At 37.7% G+C, this 16,263-nt stretch overlaps 1 protein-coding gene across 1 annotated transcript in view; it reads right to left on the bottom strand.

The window, feature by feature from the left end:
* The window catches only part of ARHGAP24 (Rho GTPase activating protein 24), a 556,594-nt gene that overhangs the window by 447,362 nt on the left and 92,969 nt on the right, over window positions 1-16,263 (bottom strand). Inside the window, exon 2 of the mRNA XM_081497333.1 lies at window positions 13,367-13,566. Within this exon, the coding sequence (XP_081353459.1) occupies window positions 13,367-13,546 (180 nt within the window). The 5' untranslated portion in view covers window positions 13,547-13,566. The remainder of the gene's footprint in view (window positions 1-13,366; window positions 13,567-16,263) is intronic.

The raw sequence follows: 16,263 nt of genomic DNA on the forward strand, positions 1-16,263 counted from the left end.
TTTTTTGTCTCTGCATCTCTGTCTTCCTGTTTTCTCTTTCTCCATTCTGTTTTTTCAGTGTTTGATCCCAGGGATTCTCATAGTTGGGAAAGGGGGATGGTGAGTGAAAGGGGGACGAGGATTAATGTCTGCAAATGCTCCAGATTGTTCTTTTTAACCCATTAGTGGGAACCAACACTAACACAATGACCAGTGAAAATGCCCTCAATGGGCAATGGTTTTGACAGGCTAGTACATATTCTCCCCAGTTCCCTGTCACATGCCTAAGAAGACAGTCCCTGGTACATTTCCTGATTAGTCATTTCCATTTTACAGACAGTAATTTAGTGAACAGTCATCAGCCACTGCTTGGTATCACGTTTGTCTTGTGTGGGAAACAGAATACATCACATCTGCTTGTTGTCCATGAATTCTCTTCATTGTATGAGTTTGTAAAGACAGCCAGAAATAAAACTCAGGTTTATGTCAGGTGGTGTTAATGGCTCTGAGCAGGATAACATGAAATAACTAGAAGTGGGGACCACCTGCAAATGCCTACACATCTCAACTCTAGTTTAGATCCTGCTTGCCTCCTAAGAACAATTTTTTTTTTTCCTTTCTGACCTTCTTTGATTATTTATTTCACTGTTCTGCCCAGTTCTGCCACTTGTTATCTTTGGAACATAGATTATTTTAACTCTTATGAAGCTCAATCTTACACAGAAAAAACTCTGCATAGAGTGTAATAGTACTATGAGAATTAATGAGATAATAATATAAATAGGATAATGAACAAAGGACACAACACATAACCATTCACAAAAACAAACAAACAAACATTTGCCTCATTTCATCTCCCTGGAAAGCTACAGTAGAGTCAGGAATTCATTGATAGAATCTCAAACAGTAAACGACAATCTGATGAATGATTTATGCATGTTTAAAAACCCAGCCAAGTTTTCTATTTCATGAGTTTTGCATCTCATAATTTTGGAAGGAAAAGGCTTCAGAGGGAGCAAAATAATTGTTTATATCTTTAAAACATCCTCAATCATTTTTAAAGAGTTAAAAAGAGAAAAATATTTTAAATAAACATTGTATTTTTATCACAACTGCATATGAAATGATGATATCTCAAAGAGAAAATTTTGAAAACAGTGAGTATTTTAGATGCAGAATTATGTTATACCTGTGATAATGACTAAAACTGCCTTCAGTGAAGATTTTTGTTTAAATATTCAAGATGCAAACTAACACAGAACACTTGGAACATTTGTGAAATCTTTGCCTGATTGGAAAATGGCCAGCTCATTTTCCCCCAGTATGCTAAAAGGTAAAGTGCCCCAATTCCAAAATATCTGTGGATATTCCATGCATATTTTATAGGCAAATGTAAAGATTTAGGAAAAAAATAAAAGGATTAGTTCAGTGGAAAAATTATGAAAGTTTAACTTCTAGAAAGCAGCTGCATTTGTGGGGCTAAGAAAACTTCTAGAAACCTGGAATCAAAGAGCAGCTCTGAAGCCATCAGCTTTGTCTCCTCATTTAACAGAGGAAGTCCTGAGAAAACTGACTAAGTCAGGATGATATGCTCCATTAATGGAAGAATTAAGTCCATAACACAGGAGGAAACTTTGGCTCCTGCAGCACTATGTGTTTTGTAAAACACAGAAATTTACAGGATGTCAGTTTTCTCATTAAAGTCTAGAGGAAAATGTAAGTCTTAAGTCTAGTCATTAAAAAAAATAAAACAACTAGGAAAAAAGGTTCAAAAATAGATACAGGAATTTTGGCACTGCAAAACTGTCTGAAAATGTATTAGAGTCTTACAGCTGATATTTCCGGCCTTCCCTGGAGAAGCTTCTGAATGCTAAATAACACAGTCAAGTTAGGGTTATGTTGGTTTATTCAAATAATCAGTGTCCATGGCAAGTAAGGTTAGGACTACTGCATATTCAACCCATATCTAGGTCAGTGAGCTCACATCTACGGATTCAGTTCTTTATTCTAGTCATCCACTTGACAATTTCTCAAAACTGATCACAAGGTAGGCCAAGTAGAAGATGTGCATCTACTTATCTGAACTATCTTTTTTTTTTTAATTTCAATGAGGAATGAAACATTATTTAGGCATCTGTGATCCCATACTTAAAAAAATAAACTTAAGTAGGAATACAGGTTCATTGGAAGGACTGATTTTGAAGCTCAAACTCCAACACTTTGGCCACCTGATGCAAAGAACTGACTCATTTGAAAAGACTCTGATGCTGGAAAAGATTGAAGGCCGGAGCAGAAGGGGACGACAGAGGAAGAGATGGTTGGATGGCATCACTGACTCAATGGACATGAGTTTGAGCAAGCTCTTGGAGTTGGTGATGGACAGGGAGGCCTGGAGTGCTACAGTCCATGGGATCGCAAAGAGTCAGACATGACTGAACGAATGAACTGAACTGAACTGAACTGAACAAGTTCACAAAGCTGAGCTGAGGGTTTTGCTGATACATTGAATTGATTCTGTTAAGCTCTTCTATGACTATGACACAAACAGGAACAAAGAGTTTGAAAGAAATAATTTAGCACAGTTAAAATATATTGGTGGGCCAAAGAGGTAGTTTGTGTTTTTCCATAACATCTTATGGAAAAAACTGAACTTTTTGGTTATGATGATCATGCCTGGATTTCTAGGAGCTCAAGTTTAAGTAGGGGAGGCGAGTGGCCTGGTAATGAGCTCTTAGGAGCAAGAAGCTGTGGGTGTACTGCCTGTGAGAGCTAAAGGGTGAAAAAAAGAGAACAAGATGCAGCCCCATGTCCAACATCCTGGTAGTCGAGACGGTCATAAACAGCCACAAGTTAGCCAGAGAAACAAGAATAACCAAGATGGCCCTGTAGTCTCCTTACAGCCATAGGCTCTTAGGAAGAGATGTATCTGTCCTTTTTTATTCTTCCTCCCTGCCAGTCCAGAGATGTCAAAGAGAAGAAAAAGGTACCCAATTCATGGTCCTCACACATGTGTAGACACACACACACCACACACACACCCAGTGCTGGAGAGAGGGGGGAAAATGTGTACCTGTGCTTCCTTTCTATATGAGGTAAGCCATCAAAGCTGGCAAGCATTGGGGTAGGGTGTGTTGTTGTTACTGTTTAGTTGCTAAGTGATGTCTGACTCTCTTGTGACCCCATGGGCTCCTCTGTCCATGGGATTTCCCAGGCAAGAATACTGGAGTGGGTTGCCATTTCTTTGCCAGGGGATCTTCCTAACCCTGGGATCAAACCCATCTCTCCTGCACTGGCAGGCTGATTCTTAGAGGAACATAAATGAGATCTAAATCAAGCATGAGGCTTGAGTTTTAAAGTAGGTTGGAATTTAATAATTAAAAAATGGTAGTATTTCCTCAAAAGGTTAAACATAGAGCTACTATATAGCCCATCAAACCCGCTATTATGTATACAACCAAGAGAAGTGAAAATGTATGACTACACAAAAACTTGTACATAAATGCTCACAGCAGTGTTACTCATAAATATTCCAGAACGGGAAACAACACAAATGTTCATCAACTGAAGAATGGATACATATATACTGTGGTATATCATTACAATGGGATATTATTAGGCCATATAAGGAAATGAAGTGCTAATACAGATACAACATGGATTAACCTTGAGAAGATTACGCTAAGGGAAAGAAACCAAAATTCAGAAGGCAAGAATAATAATTCAAGCAACCAGGATTGCTCCCTTTTACACATAAATTGATACAAAATGTTTCATAAATTAGAATTTATGCAGTTTACAATTGATAGTCACTGAATAAATAAACATATGGAAATAACATTGGAAATTTTTATGCAGGATAAAGCTAAAGAAAAAGGGATAGAAAGATTGAGTGCTCAAAAGTAATCTGAAAGAAAATAAATAGCAAATAGCTGTGAAATACTTTATATACCAGGGGAAGAAAAAGTAATCCTTTAAAATATAGTACTCTAAACACTAAAAATAGAAACATTCAAATTACATTTCCAACCATTAATTGTTTCCCTAAATTCTCTTCTCCACTAGTTGGGGTGATGGAAATAAACCTAAGTTTATGCTAATGAGACAGCATATGGATTATCTGGTTCTACTTATTGAATTCCATCACAAACACAAAAGTCTTCAGTCAATAAGTAAATATTAGAAGCAGAACTCAAGGGATTCAACTCCAGTAGTTTTCTCTCCAAACTGTTCTTCAGGAATGAGTGCTGTGAGTGAGATGAGAAAGTTAGGGCTGCCTCCCTCTGGGTTGGTCCAGTTTTGCAAAGAGAACCCTTCAAGCCTTCTCAGCTGTCATCAAAATCATTTTGGTAAGCTCTGAAGGGGCCCCCAAAGTAATTTAAACAAAGAGAAAAGACATACTTCAGAATTTAGCATTAGCTTTTTTTTTTGAGAATCCATTTAAATTCAGTGTATTGGCAGCATAGATCACAAGGGAAAATAAGTTATCTTCTGCTCCAATGTTAGCATTACTTACAAGGGCTGACCATCTACAATTTTCTTTTTGTTGAACAATAAATAAGGTATTTATTATAGATGTTGATTTCTAAACTGCTGTGTCATAGTATTCTGATGGTAAAAGGTGATGAAAATGTTGACTGTGGCAGTGGTGGCAGAAACAACAGTTGGTGGCACAGTGGTAAAGAATCCATCTGCCAATGCAGGAGACACAGGAGACATGGGTTTGATCCTGGGTCAGGAGGATCCTTTGGAGTAGGAAATGGCAACCCACTCCAGTATTCTTGCCTAGAAAATTCCAGGGACAGAGGAGTTTGGTGGGCTACAGTCCATGGGGTCACAGAGTTGGACATGACTGAACGATTGATTACACACACACACACACACACACACACACAATGAGTGATTAATATGTGGCCAGGTACTGTATAAGTATTCTAGAAACATCATTTCATGTATGCTAACAACTACTTACGAGATAGGTGTTATTATTACTCATAGTTTACAGATGTGTAACTTATCCAAGTAAACAACAAGTAACTTACCACAGGCCCATCACTAGTGATATAATCTAGGCTGAATTCAGGCTGTCTGACCCAAGAAACTATATACAAAACAACTGGGCTCAACCACTCTCCAGAGAAATGCCTACAATGGACAAAGTCAATTCTAGAGGAAAGTATGAGGGTGAAATCTTCTCTCACACTGATCCCTCTGCCCACCATGGCCATCCATCAATTTCCCTTCATCCAAGACATTCTTTGCTGCTCTTGCACCTCAAGCATCCTTTCCAGCAGCAACAGATTTTCTCCGCTCTTCCTCTTACAGTCAAAAGTGACCTGATGAGATTCATGGTTAGGTAATAATGGATGATAGAAGGCCAAGTGTTTGTGGCATAGTTGCTTTTCAATAATTTTTCTGCAAATTACTGTACTACACAAAATAATAAACAATACAAACAGATAGAATTGCAAAACTGTTGGAGGAGGCCTTTTTGGATAGGTGAACATTTTGATTCCTTAACAGTGAGATGCACATAGAATAAGCCCTATTTTCACTGTTTGGCTCTAAATCCAATAAACCAAGAAAAATATGCACATAAAAGCAAGGGGAAATGTAAGGTCTCAGAACAAAATAAACAATCTCTAGCACTGCTTACTGGACTTGTAACAGACTTGTCTGTGTTTACATCTCCAAATTCATCTCTCATCCCTGCTTGTCTCCTTTCTAAGGTGCTGAAATACTTAACCTTTATTATGGTTATCAAATCGTCAATGGTCTATCAAAGGGCCATGACCTACACCTTTAATTCTGCCACATATATCAACCAAACAGCTTATAATAATGTTATGTTCTCCTTCATTTCTCAGGTTAAATATATCTTCTTTAGAAAAACTCTCCCTGAACCTTGAAGTGGTTATAGATGCCCCCTTTCTTGTGCTTCCTAAATGTTCTCTATACTTTCTTTATTTAAAAACTCATTACATCGTACGGTAACTGCAATTGACTATAACAACCACTGGAACTGAATACCATCTTTATGGATATTTAGTATTAATTGATCATCTGTGGCAGTGACAGCTAGCTCTTTTTCCATACCCGGGTTCTCCTCTGACCCAGGATAAAGCGGATACATGCCCAGCCTCCTGTGCAATTAGGCATGATCATGTGACTCAGTCCCAACTAATGGAATATGAATAGAAGTGATAAGAGGCACTTATACACCGAATGGTCTATCTAATTCTTCTTTGCAGTAGTCTATTTCATACTCTTTCTAGATTACTGGAAAGGAAATGACCTCATGATGAATTTCAAAGCCAAAAGTTAAAATTGCAAAATCACTGGAAGCTTAAGTTTCTAAACAGTTATTTGAAGCAGACCTCCTCACTTACTGAGAATCACTTTGGACTTTTACCTGAGAAAGAAAGAAACTTCATTTTAAATCCCTGTTTTTTTGTTTGTTTGTTTGGGGAGGTCTATCTTTTTATAGTAACAGTTATATCATCTTTTGTTTCTAGAGTCTAGCATAATAACTGCAGGAACATTAGAAATCTATAAATATATGTTGAAAAAAACCAAACGAAAGAATGATGAGTATGACCATCTCAAGAAATAAATTCATTTTTGTCAAACTAATGTTATAAAAATAGCTAACATTTTATACTTACTATATGCTACTGCTTTCTAAAGTTCTTTACATAAACTATCTCATGTAAATCTCTTAACAATGTTATAGGTAGTTACTAATCTTTTCCCATTGTACAGATTAGTGAATTGAAGTTTAAACCAGCTTATTCAGTCTAATATATCATAGTCATTTGGTAGATGAATCAAGATTCAACCCAAATAAAGTGACTCAAAAGCCTATGTTTTTAACCACACTGAAATAAAATGCCATGCCTAGGTGACTTCTATAAGCAATACAAAATTATTCAACCAACAGCAGAATAAAACATTCACTATTAATAACACTACCTTGATAGGATTTCTAGGAAAGAGGTAAGAGTTCCTAAAAATTTATGATGACACACAAATCCTTCTTCTGTGTCTTTTAAGATGCCAAGAGACTTAGATGCTACACAGAAAGTCAGTTGGGCTTCCCTGGTAGCTCAGGTGGTAAAAAACCCACCTGCCAACGCAGGAGACATGAGAGATATGGGTTCAGTCCCTGGGTCAGGAAGATCTTGCCTGGACAACCCCATGGACAGAGGAGCCTGGCGGGCTACAGTCCATGGGGTCGCAGAGAGTCAGACATGACTAAAAGACTAACACACACACACACACACACACACAGAGAAAGTCAGTTATGTGTGTTTCCAGCATTATTTTACACACATAATCAGCATTTTGGCTGCTTCTGGATCATATACTTTAACAGAGAACACCAATTGCCTTAGAGATTTCTAGATTTAATTAACGCACGTGTTTCATTAGATATATAAAATTAGAGTTTACTCTTAAATCAGTAATCAAGTCTTGCACACTTAGATGTCAGGATTCAGGTTATAATTCACTTAAAATCACTTTGTTGTTTAAGGTAAGAAAATCCATTGTGATCTAATACAGTGTCATCTTCATCAGGTCCAGAAAAAACCTTCCCACACAACTGGATCAATATCTGCTGTAGGAAGTCTAGACTAGATTAATTGGGTTAGTGCCTGTTTGGATTTTAGTTGTTTTATCAGGAGTCCCAGGTTGGCTTCTAAAAGTTGATGCTTTCCAGGGTATGTCAAGTTCTAGTATCCAAGGTATATCAGAGATACTCACTAGTATGGCCAAACTTGAGACTCGGCAATTATTTAAATAATAATATACTTCGGAATAGAAGTAAAGCAAATTGTTCCCAAAAGGCACTAGGAATTTATCACTAGATTCATTTAACAAAATCCATATAACTGCTTTATTTTTAAGATAACCATAATAATCACATTTTATCTATGATTCAGCTTCATCCCCTCTGTTATAACATCTATAAGGCCACAGTCATTTGTCATGATTATTAATGAAAAATAGCCATACAGATCGGAGAAGGCAATGGCACCCCACTCCAGTACTCTTGCCTGGAAAATTCCATGGATGGAGGAGCCTGGTAGGCTGCAGTCCATGGGGTCGCTAGGAGTCGGACACGACTGAGCGACTTCACTTTCACTCTTCACTTTCATGCATTGGAGAAGGAAATGGCAACCCACTCCAGTATTTTTGCCTGGAGAATCCCAGGGACGGGGGAGCCTGGTGGGCTGCCATCTATGGGGTCGCGCAGAGTCGGACACGACTAAAGCGACTTAGCAGCAGCAGCAGCCATACAGATATCGTCACAAGCTTAATTTAAAATATGTTTTAAAACATTTTCATAGCTAACCAGAACTCCTAGGGGTATGTAAGGTAGATGAAAGATTTCTTTTTAAATAAATTCTTATGTACAGTATAATTTTAAACTTTTTTCTATGTATAAATAGGACTTTATTTTAAAGATTAAAAATAGAAAAAGTATTAAACAAATATTTTAAAAAATACAGTATTATAAAATGCTCACAGCAGTGGCCTATGAGTAACAGAAATTATGGATACATTGGTGTATGTTCAAACATTGGCTACAAACATCACTATTCTGTTGATTTTTTCAGAAACAACAAAATCAACTTTATTTTTTAAATCTGTTCCAAATAAAATCTGTTTCCATGATAATTGCAAACACTGGAATTTCTGGAGTGAGTTTGGGCCAAGATGAACTAAAGTTTCATTTTTAAAACTATAGGATACTAAAGATTTTGGTTTGATGTATTTTAAATATAAAACACTTACAGTTTGAGGTAGAAATCCAATATATCCCCAGAGGAACCCCTGTTCCAGGGGAACAGGCTGGAAAGTCTCATTTACAAAAAGGTACTATCCCCAGAGAAAGAAGAACCTAGAGGTGCTTTTGCCTTTTGCCCAAGGAGAAAATACAAGAATCAGTTTAGAGACTTTCTAAGTTCCCAGACTTGCCCAGATTGTGGAATATTTAGGAAGCAAGGTGCAAGCTGAATAAGAACATGATACATCAATGTTAAGTTTAAGTGATTAACTCTATAATGTACTAAATCAGATATACTAGGTTCTAGTAGACATGAAAATTGACTGTACAGATGGAAGAAAAACTTAATTGAGAAAATATATTCATTAACATAGGTTTTCAACATACGAGGTGTTATGGATTGAATTGTGCCCACCCCTCCACCCGCCACCATTCACATTAGAGTCCTAATCGTCCATGTGGCTAGGACTTTAATGTGAATTACGGAGGGGGACACAATTCAATCCATAATTAAGTTTTCCTTCCATCTGTACTTTCACAAGGAGATAATCAAGGTAAATGATGCCATAATGATGGGGCTAATCTGAACGGACTCATGTCCTTGGAAGAGGACGGGACACCTGAGCTTTCTCACTCTCCAGTGCAGAAAGCAAAGGTCATGTGAAAACAGAAAGTAGTTTTCTACAAGACAAGAAGACAGGCTTCACCAGAAACCAACACAGAAGCATCTTGATCTTGGACTTCCAGCCTCTAGAACTCTGAGAAAATGAATTTCCGTAAGAATTAGATACCTATTCTATAACTCCAAGTCTTTCTTCTGCTCTGAATTCCTTACCTGGAAAATTCCCACCAATCTTTAACATACTAGGTAAGGGTCACTTCCTGCTTTGCACAGTCTCCCTCAACTCCTCTAGCCAGTCATCACTCACTCCCCGGCACTAATTATATCTGTGCTTTCTGAGTACTTCACGCTTACATGTTAGTCTGTCACAATTTTAATTCTATTTGCATGTTTCCCCCAACAGATGTGTAGTTTTTAATAACAAGGATAATGATGGAGTTTGACTCTCTTTATCGAGTTGAGAAACTCAGAGAAAGTTTCACTAAAATAAATTGATAGGCTCTTTCTAGGATAGGAGGGACACATACTTCAAGGGTTTTAATACTTTCATTTTAGAAATACTATTAAAAGAGGAAAACCAATTCAGATTAAGTTTATTGAAATTTTTTAGCTGGTTAGGAATACTCAGAAGAGTAAATTTTTTCATTTCATTAGTGATGTTTCCTCCAGTATTATTGAAATAGCCCTCAGCAAAAAAATACAAAAGCCAAGGGCATTCTTACGCTTGGAGGTGCCCATATTGAAAATAGTTCTTCTGACTGAAAACAAATCTAAAGAAAAGCTGAGGATTTGTGAGCAGGCAAAAGGCTAAGTTGAAGGAACATTGGATCAGGAGCAAGGAAATTTGATTTTCAGTTTGTTATTTGCCACTCACCAACAATATCTCTTGGCTGACACACACACACACTCACACACACAAACACACTTCGTTCTTTGTCTATAAAACGAGGAGTTTTATAACATTTTCCCCTGTTTTAACATTTTTCCAAGGTGTTCAATTGTTACTCATTGAATTTTTTAGAGTTACTTTATGATATGTCACTGCAGGATTTTTCAATGTGATTTAAACCTCATTGTTTGAAAAAGAGGTTATGACTTTGATATATGAAGCTGAGAATAGTCCATGTTACAGCACCTGGTCCTGGCCCAATCCTGCTTGGCTATAGATATCATTTACTGACTCACCAACTCATCCGAAAATGTGCCTTGCACTTACAATGTGTCAGGCAGGCATCTATTTCTCACTTAAAGAATTCACTTTAAAGTAAGAAATTAATCCATTCACGGGCAAATACACAGTCCTTTCAAATTACAAACTGTCCTCTGACATAGACATTGCTGTGTTTTCATCTGAGTCTGTGTCTAAACATCAGTGCAAAATATTAAAGTTTAAAAGTACAATGTCAAAATTCCTGGTGCTTACATGAAAGATGGTCCAAAAATGAATAATAACTCAAAGTTATTCATCCCAAATTATCATATTTTATTAACAGCAAATCTTTAACACATAATAATTAGGAAGAAAAAATATGAAAACTTTTTTGTGGATGAATAATGGTAATCTATGTTTCATTTGTATAAGAATTAGCATTTTCTTATCAATATAACAATTTTGTTAATTTCACATATTATATCTACAGATACTAGTAACATACTAATAGCAAAATACTGCTTATCTTAGAAATACTATGAATTAAATTAATTTTCACTTTGAAGCAATTTCATTTGAACTTATCAGAAGTTTTTGCATTTCTTATTTAAATTTCCAACTTTTTATCAAAATAACTACATTGCACAGAATACTATCTGTGACTCTGTCGATCTGAGAAACCCCACAGAGGACAATAACCAAGGCAATTTGAAAATATCCTCTTTGAACAGTTTAAGGGGTTCATGTACATAGTCTCTGACATCTGCAAGTTCTCCAGTTTTAGAAACATTGGGCTCAATCTTGATCTATCGTAGTCAACCTTCATTACTAGAAGGTACGTTGAACTCACCAAAGAGTCAGAACGATTGTTTAGTCTGCTTTCAGCTCTCCAGTCACTCAGCTCCTAAAACCTCTGTTTGCTCCCCTAATCCTTTGTTTAGATTCTATAGGAGACCTAATTAATTATTTAATTTGTACTCACTCTGGTTAACAACCCAGCCCATCCAAAACATGCCAGAACAAAAGTCCATAGGATAAAATATTGAATGTTACTCATCCTTTTCCTTCTGTATTCAACATGGTCCTCCATATCAAAGTTTCCTTAATGAATGCCCCATGTTCTACATTTTTTCATATTAACCTGAGTTTGTTAAAAATAATTTTATGTTCAAGATAATATCTTACTGTATCACATGGTATAAAACAAGGTACAATGAGAAAAGAACTCTAGAGTATAAGATAACAAACAAAGACTTCTTTGCCTCTGATCTCTCTATATGATGGTGCTTCATATCTCAGCCAGTTTCTTCATTTGTAATAATAACTCCCACATTCCCCACTGTTTTGCTATGATTAAAGGAATGTCGTTGCTGTTGTTCAGTTGCTCAGTCATGTCCAACTCTTTGTGACCCCATGGACTGCAGCATGCCAGGCTTCCCTGTCCTTATGGAAATGCTTTATAGCCGTCATGACACCAATATGGGATATTCTTACTAACTTATTTATGAGATCTTTAAATGAGAGCATATGACTTAGAGTTAACTAGAGGCAAATATGGCACCACTATCTAACTGTGGGTAATATGCTTTATACCTAAGCATTGATTTCTTCATACATGAGGCTAATCCTACCTCACAGGATTATTTTAAGCATTTCATAACATATATATACCAATTCTTAGTCAAATGCTTGGCCTTGGTAAAAGTATGCTAAAAAATAGATGTTTCAAAAAATGAGTGGAGAATGTAATTTCATTGCTACTTTTATGTATTAATAATTCAGTTAGACTAATGAGAAGTTTGTTAAATTATGTCTGAAGAATTTAAAACACTACAGCAGAGGCTTGATCCAACTTCCTAATTAAGTTCTCGAATTTTAATACAAGGAAAATAGCCCCAAGAACATACCGTTAGGGATGTTTATGTAAACTACGGTAAAAACATTTTTTCTCTTACTTATGTATTTTATAGATGTAGATGAAGGAAAGACACAGAGGGAAGGCCTCTGTTCCCATCTTCTTTCATCAGTTGATAAGCAATGATCACAGCTAAGAAAGCTTGTTGTAGCTACAGGGAAGGATGGAGAATTTTTCCTCTCTAATTGCAACCCAGAGATCTATGGCTGAGGAAATGAGAAGTAAACAAGCAACTAAAAGACCACTAAGAAACCACAAAGAAACACAGAAAGGATTCCCAGGGGGTTATATTGTGTATGCTGGTTGGATGTATCAACCTTGTCTGGGTTTAGCGCTACATCCATATTTTATACGAGTTAAAGCAGAGAGAAGCCCCCAGAGAACAAATATTGACAGTGTCTCGGAAATTAAAGTTGCACTTACAGTTTTCCTTCACATCTTTCAGTTTGCTTCTGAGAAAAGGAATGATGCTTTGGCTACAATATATATCTTCTAACAGAGGTCCATTAATATTTTCATACGATAACCCCCATGGCCCCTACTATGATGAAATCAGTAACAAGTATGGAAACGTCCTATAACTGTCATGATATCAATATGAAATATTTTTTATTTTTTTGAGTACTTCCCCAAGATATTCTTATTCATTTATTTATGAGATCTCTGGAACTCAGATATTTTGGTCAAACTTAGTAGAAGTCAAAATTAATATTCAACAAGTATAATTTGCCTCTTGGACTCAATTAGCAAGTTTATCCTCTTGAACCAAAGTAAACAATGAGTAAAAGTGTGAAAGATGCCAGTGAACTGAAAGAGACCAAGCAGATTGAGTTGACGTCAGTCTCCAACAGTTTCTAGCAAACCCCACCACTTCTTAGGCTACTAAGCACTACAGTGCTTTCTCCTACTTACCAAGGGCTTGGTTTCATCTTCATCTTTGAAGTAATAGAGCTGATCACCCTTGAGCACAAACCAACGGGTATGCCAAGTCTTGACAAAGCCTCCTTGCTTCCTCAGCCACCCACACTTCACAGCATTGTTCCTCCCTGGGCCTTGAGGGGAGTTCTCCATGGAGTCATTGTTCTCCTCCATTATCAAGCTGATGGACTTTCCTATGTAGCAAACAAACAACAGCGACAAAAATAAGGTGCTGTGATATAGCCGACCCCCTCTTAAATTACCCTTCCCTTAAAAAAAAAAATAAAACGCTGGAGGAATAGTGAAAAATGTACATCAACTCACATACCAACTTTCTAGAAGCAAACCACAAATGTGACAACAATATTCCTGGAGGAAACTTGGACAGAGTTCCTCGTGTCTTCCCTAAATGAGCTAGTCAAATTTGTGATAATATCTCTTTTCCAAAGTAGAATTAAAGAATAGGAAAGTTCTAGACGTAATGTGTTAAGAAGTTGGAGGAGGCAGCTATGCTCACCACTACACCACGGTCACAAGAGGCTATATTTGAAGACAAACTAAAATCTACCTAAAAAAAAAAAAAGCCAGGACTCTCCTGATAATGGGCCTCTGTGTCTGGTGTGCACTGATTGGAGCCTATTAGTGCAAGCCTGTGATTATTTGAGCAAACTTAGTCTGACACATGTTAAAGTTTAGAGGGACTATCTTAAAAACCTCAATGGAAGGCATTTGTTTTACATATGTGAGAAGTTCTCAAGCTGTCTCTGCCCCCTCTCTCCCAGAGTATCCCCTTGAGAGTTTCTTTGCCTGGTCAAGAATTAGTGCAGCTGAAAAAGTTGAGGAAAAATGCAAACAAATGAAAAATAGCATGGCTTGGACAGTGCGTCTCCTTCAGACTTCTGGAGTGAGGGGTGTGCTCCAGTCAACTGCATGATGAAGAAAATTTCAAGGTTATGCAGGAAGGAACACGAGGTCATACACACTGTACATATCAAGCATATGAATTTATCTTAGAGCCAATATTAATCCACAAGTGAGACGCTAAGCTGCCACAGTAAGAAGTTGTTTTTCTGGAAGAGCCAGGGAAAAGTAGTTAAGAACAAAACACATTTTCCTGTCCCAAAGGGTTCCTGCAGGCTTTTGCTAATGTTTATTCATAAGCATTTTTCATGAAGTGAAAACTGCACTCTGACCCTTGTGTCTCTCTTGAGGATATAAAGATACAGATTAATTAAGAAAACATAGAATAATTCTGTGCTGGCATATTCATGCCCAAAGCTTCTATTTTTTCAGCTTAATTCCAGAAAACAAGTTGCCTTTCTATCTAGTCTTTATTTTCACCACGAATTTTTCAATTAATTTGTATACACACAAGTCTAATTGTATACTCCATGAAGTTTCAATTGTCAGCCCTCAACTATCTACATTTCTTCCTTGAAGGTACAAGGATCAACCTTTCCATCACTGGACCTCTATAACTGAAGCACTATGAGAAACGCTTTAGCTTCTATGCTAAGATGCCCATGGAGGAGAAGGCTATGGAGATGGTGGGGAAGTGCCCGGACAAATATTTCCAGCATCTCTGTGATGACCTGGAGGTGCACATTGCTCATGCTGGCCGCAAGATGGGAGGTCAGAGGACCTGAAGCTGCCGATGTGAAGGCAGGGCCTAGTCACTGACCAAGTCTCCCCGCTTGTGCTCATGGAGCGGCACCTGCCCCTGGGGTACCGGCAGCTACTCATCTCTTGTGCATTCTGTCTTCCCTGCCCAGTAGTGGCCAGGCCTCAATACCTGCCCTGTCCCGGTTTCTTTCTTTTTTCTTTCCATTTTATTTATTTATTTTTAATTGGAGTATGTTGTGTTAGTTTCTTCTGTACAACAACATCAATCAGCTTTGTGTACGCTTCCCTGGGGGCTCAGATAGTAAAGAATCCACCTGCAATGCAGGAGACCTGGATTCAATCCCTGGGTCGAGAAGATCCCCTGGAGAAGGGAATGGCAACCCACTTCAGGATTCTTGCCTGGAGAATCCCATGGACAGAGGAGCCTGGTGCAGACTACAATACCTGGGGTCACAAAGAGTGAGACACAACTGAACAACTACCACACAACATGCATATATCCCTTCCCTCTTGAGCCTCTCTCTCACCTCCTGCCTTCATCCAACCCTTCTAGGTCATCACAGAGCGAAGTTCCCTGTGCCATACAGCAGCTTCCCAATAGCTATCTGTTTCACACATAGTAGTGTATGTATCAGAGAAGACAATGGCACCCCATTCCAGTACTCTTGCCTGGAAAAGCCCATGGACGGAGGAGCCTGGTAGGCTACAGTCCATGGGGTCGCTAAGAGTCGGACACAACTGAGCAACCTCACTTTCACTTTTCCCTTTCATGCACTGGAGAAGGAAATGGCAACCCACTCCAGTATTCTTGCCTGGAGAATCCCAGGGACGGCGGAGCCTGGTGGGCTGCCGTCTATGGGGTCGCACAGAGTTGGACACGACTGAAGCGACTTAGCAGCAGCAGCAGCAGCAGCAGTGTATGTATGTCAATGCTATTCTCCCAGTTTGGCCCACCCTCCCCTTCCCCACTCCCTGCGTCCACATGTTCATTTTCTACATCTTCATCTCTATTTTTGCCCTGCAAATAGGTTCATCAGTACCATTTTTCTAGACTCCATATATATATATTTATATTATTATAATATATAAAATATGTGTGATATGTATCATATTAATGTTTGTTAATTATAACTATTAATCATATACATAATATACATATATTAATATATAATTATATCTTTGAATTCAGTCCTGCCATTCCAGTTACCAGGGATGAAGAAGAGCTCTGGTTCTAAACACTTCTTATTTTGATCATTTCAACCATCCTC

Source organism: Giraffa tippelskirchi, chromosome 1 (genome assembly GCF_054371585.1).
Source record: "Giraffa tippelskirchi isolate mGirTip1 chromosome 1, T2T-mGirTip1v1.2.pri, whole genome shotgun sequence".
In the NCBI taxonomy this organism is placed as follows: domain Eukaryota; kingdom Metazoa; phylum Chordata; class Mammalia; order Artiodactyla; family Giraffidae; genus Giraffa; species Giraffa tippelskirchi.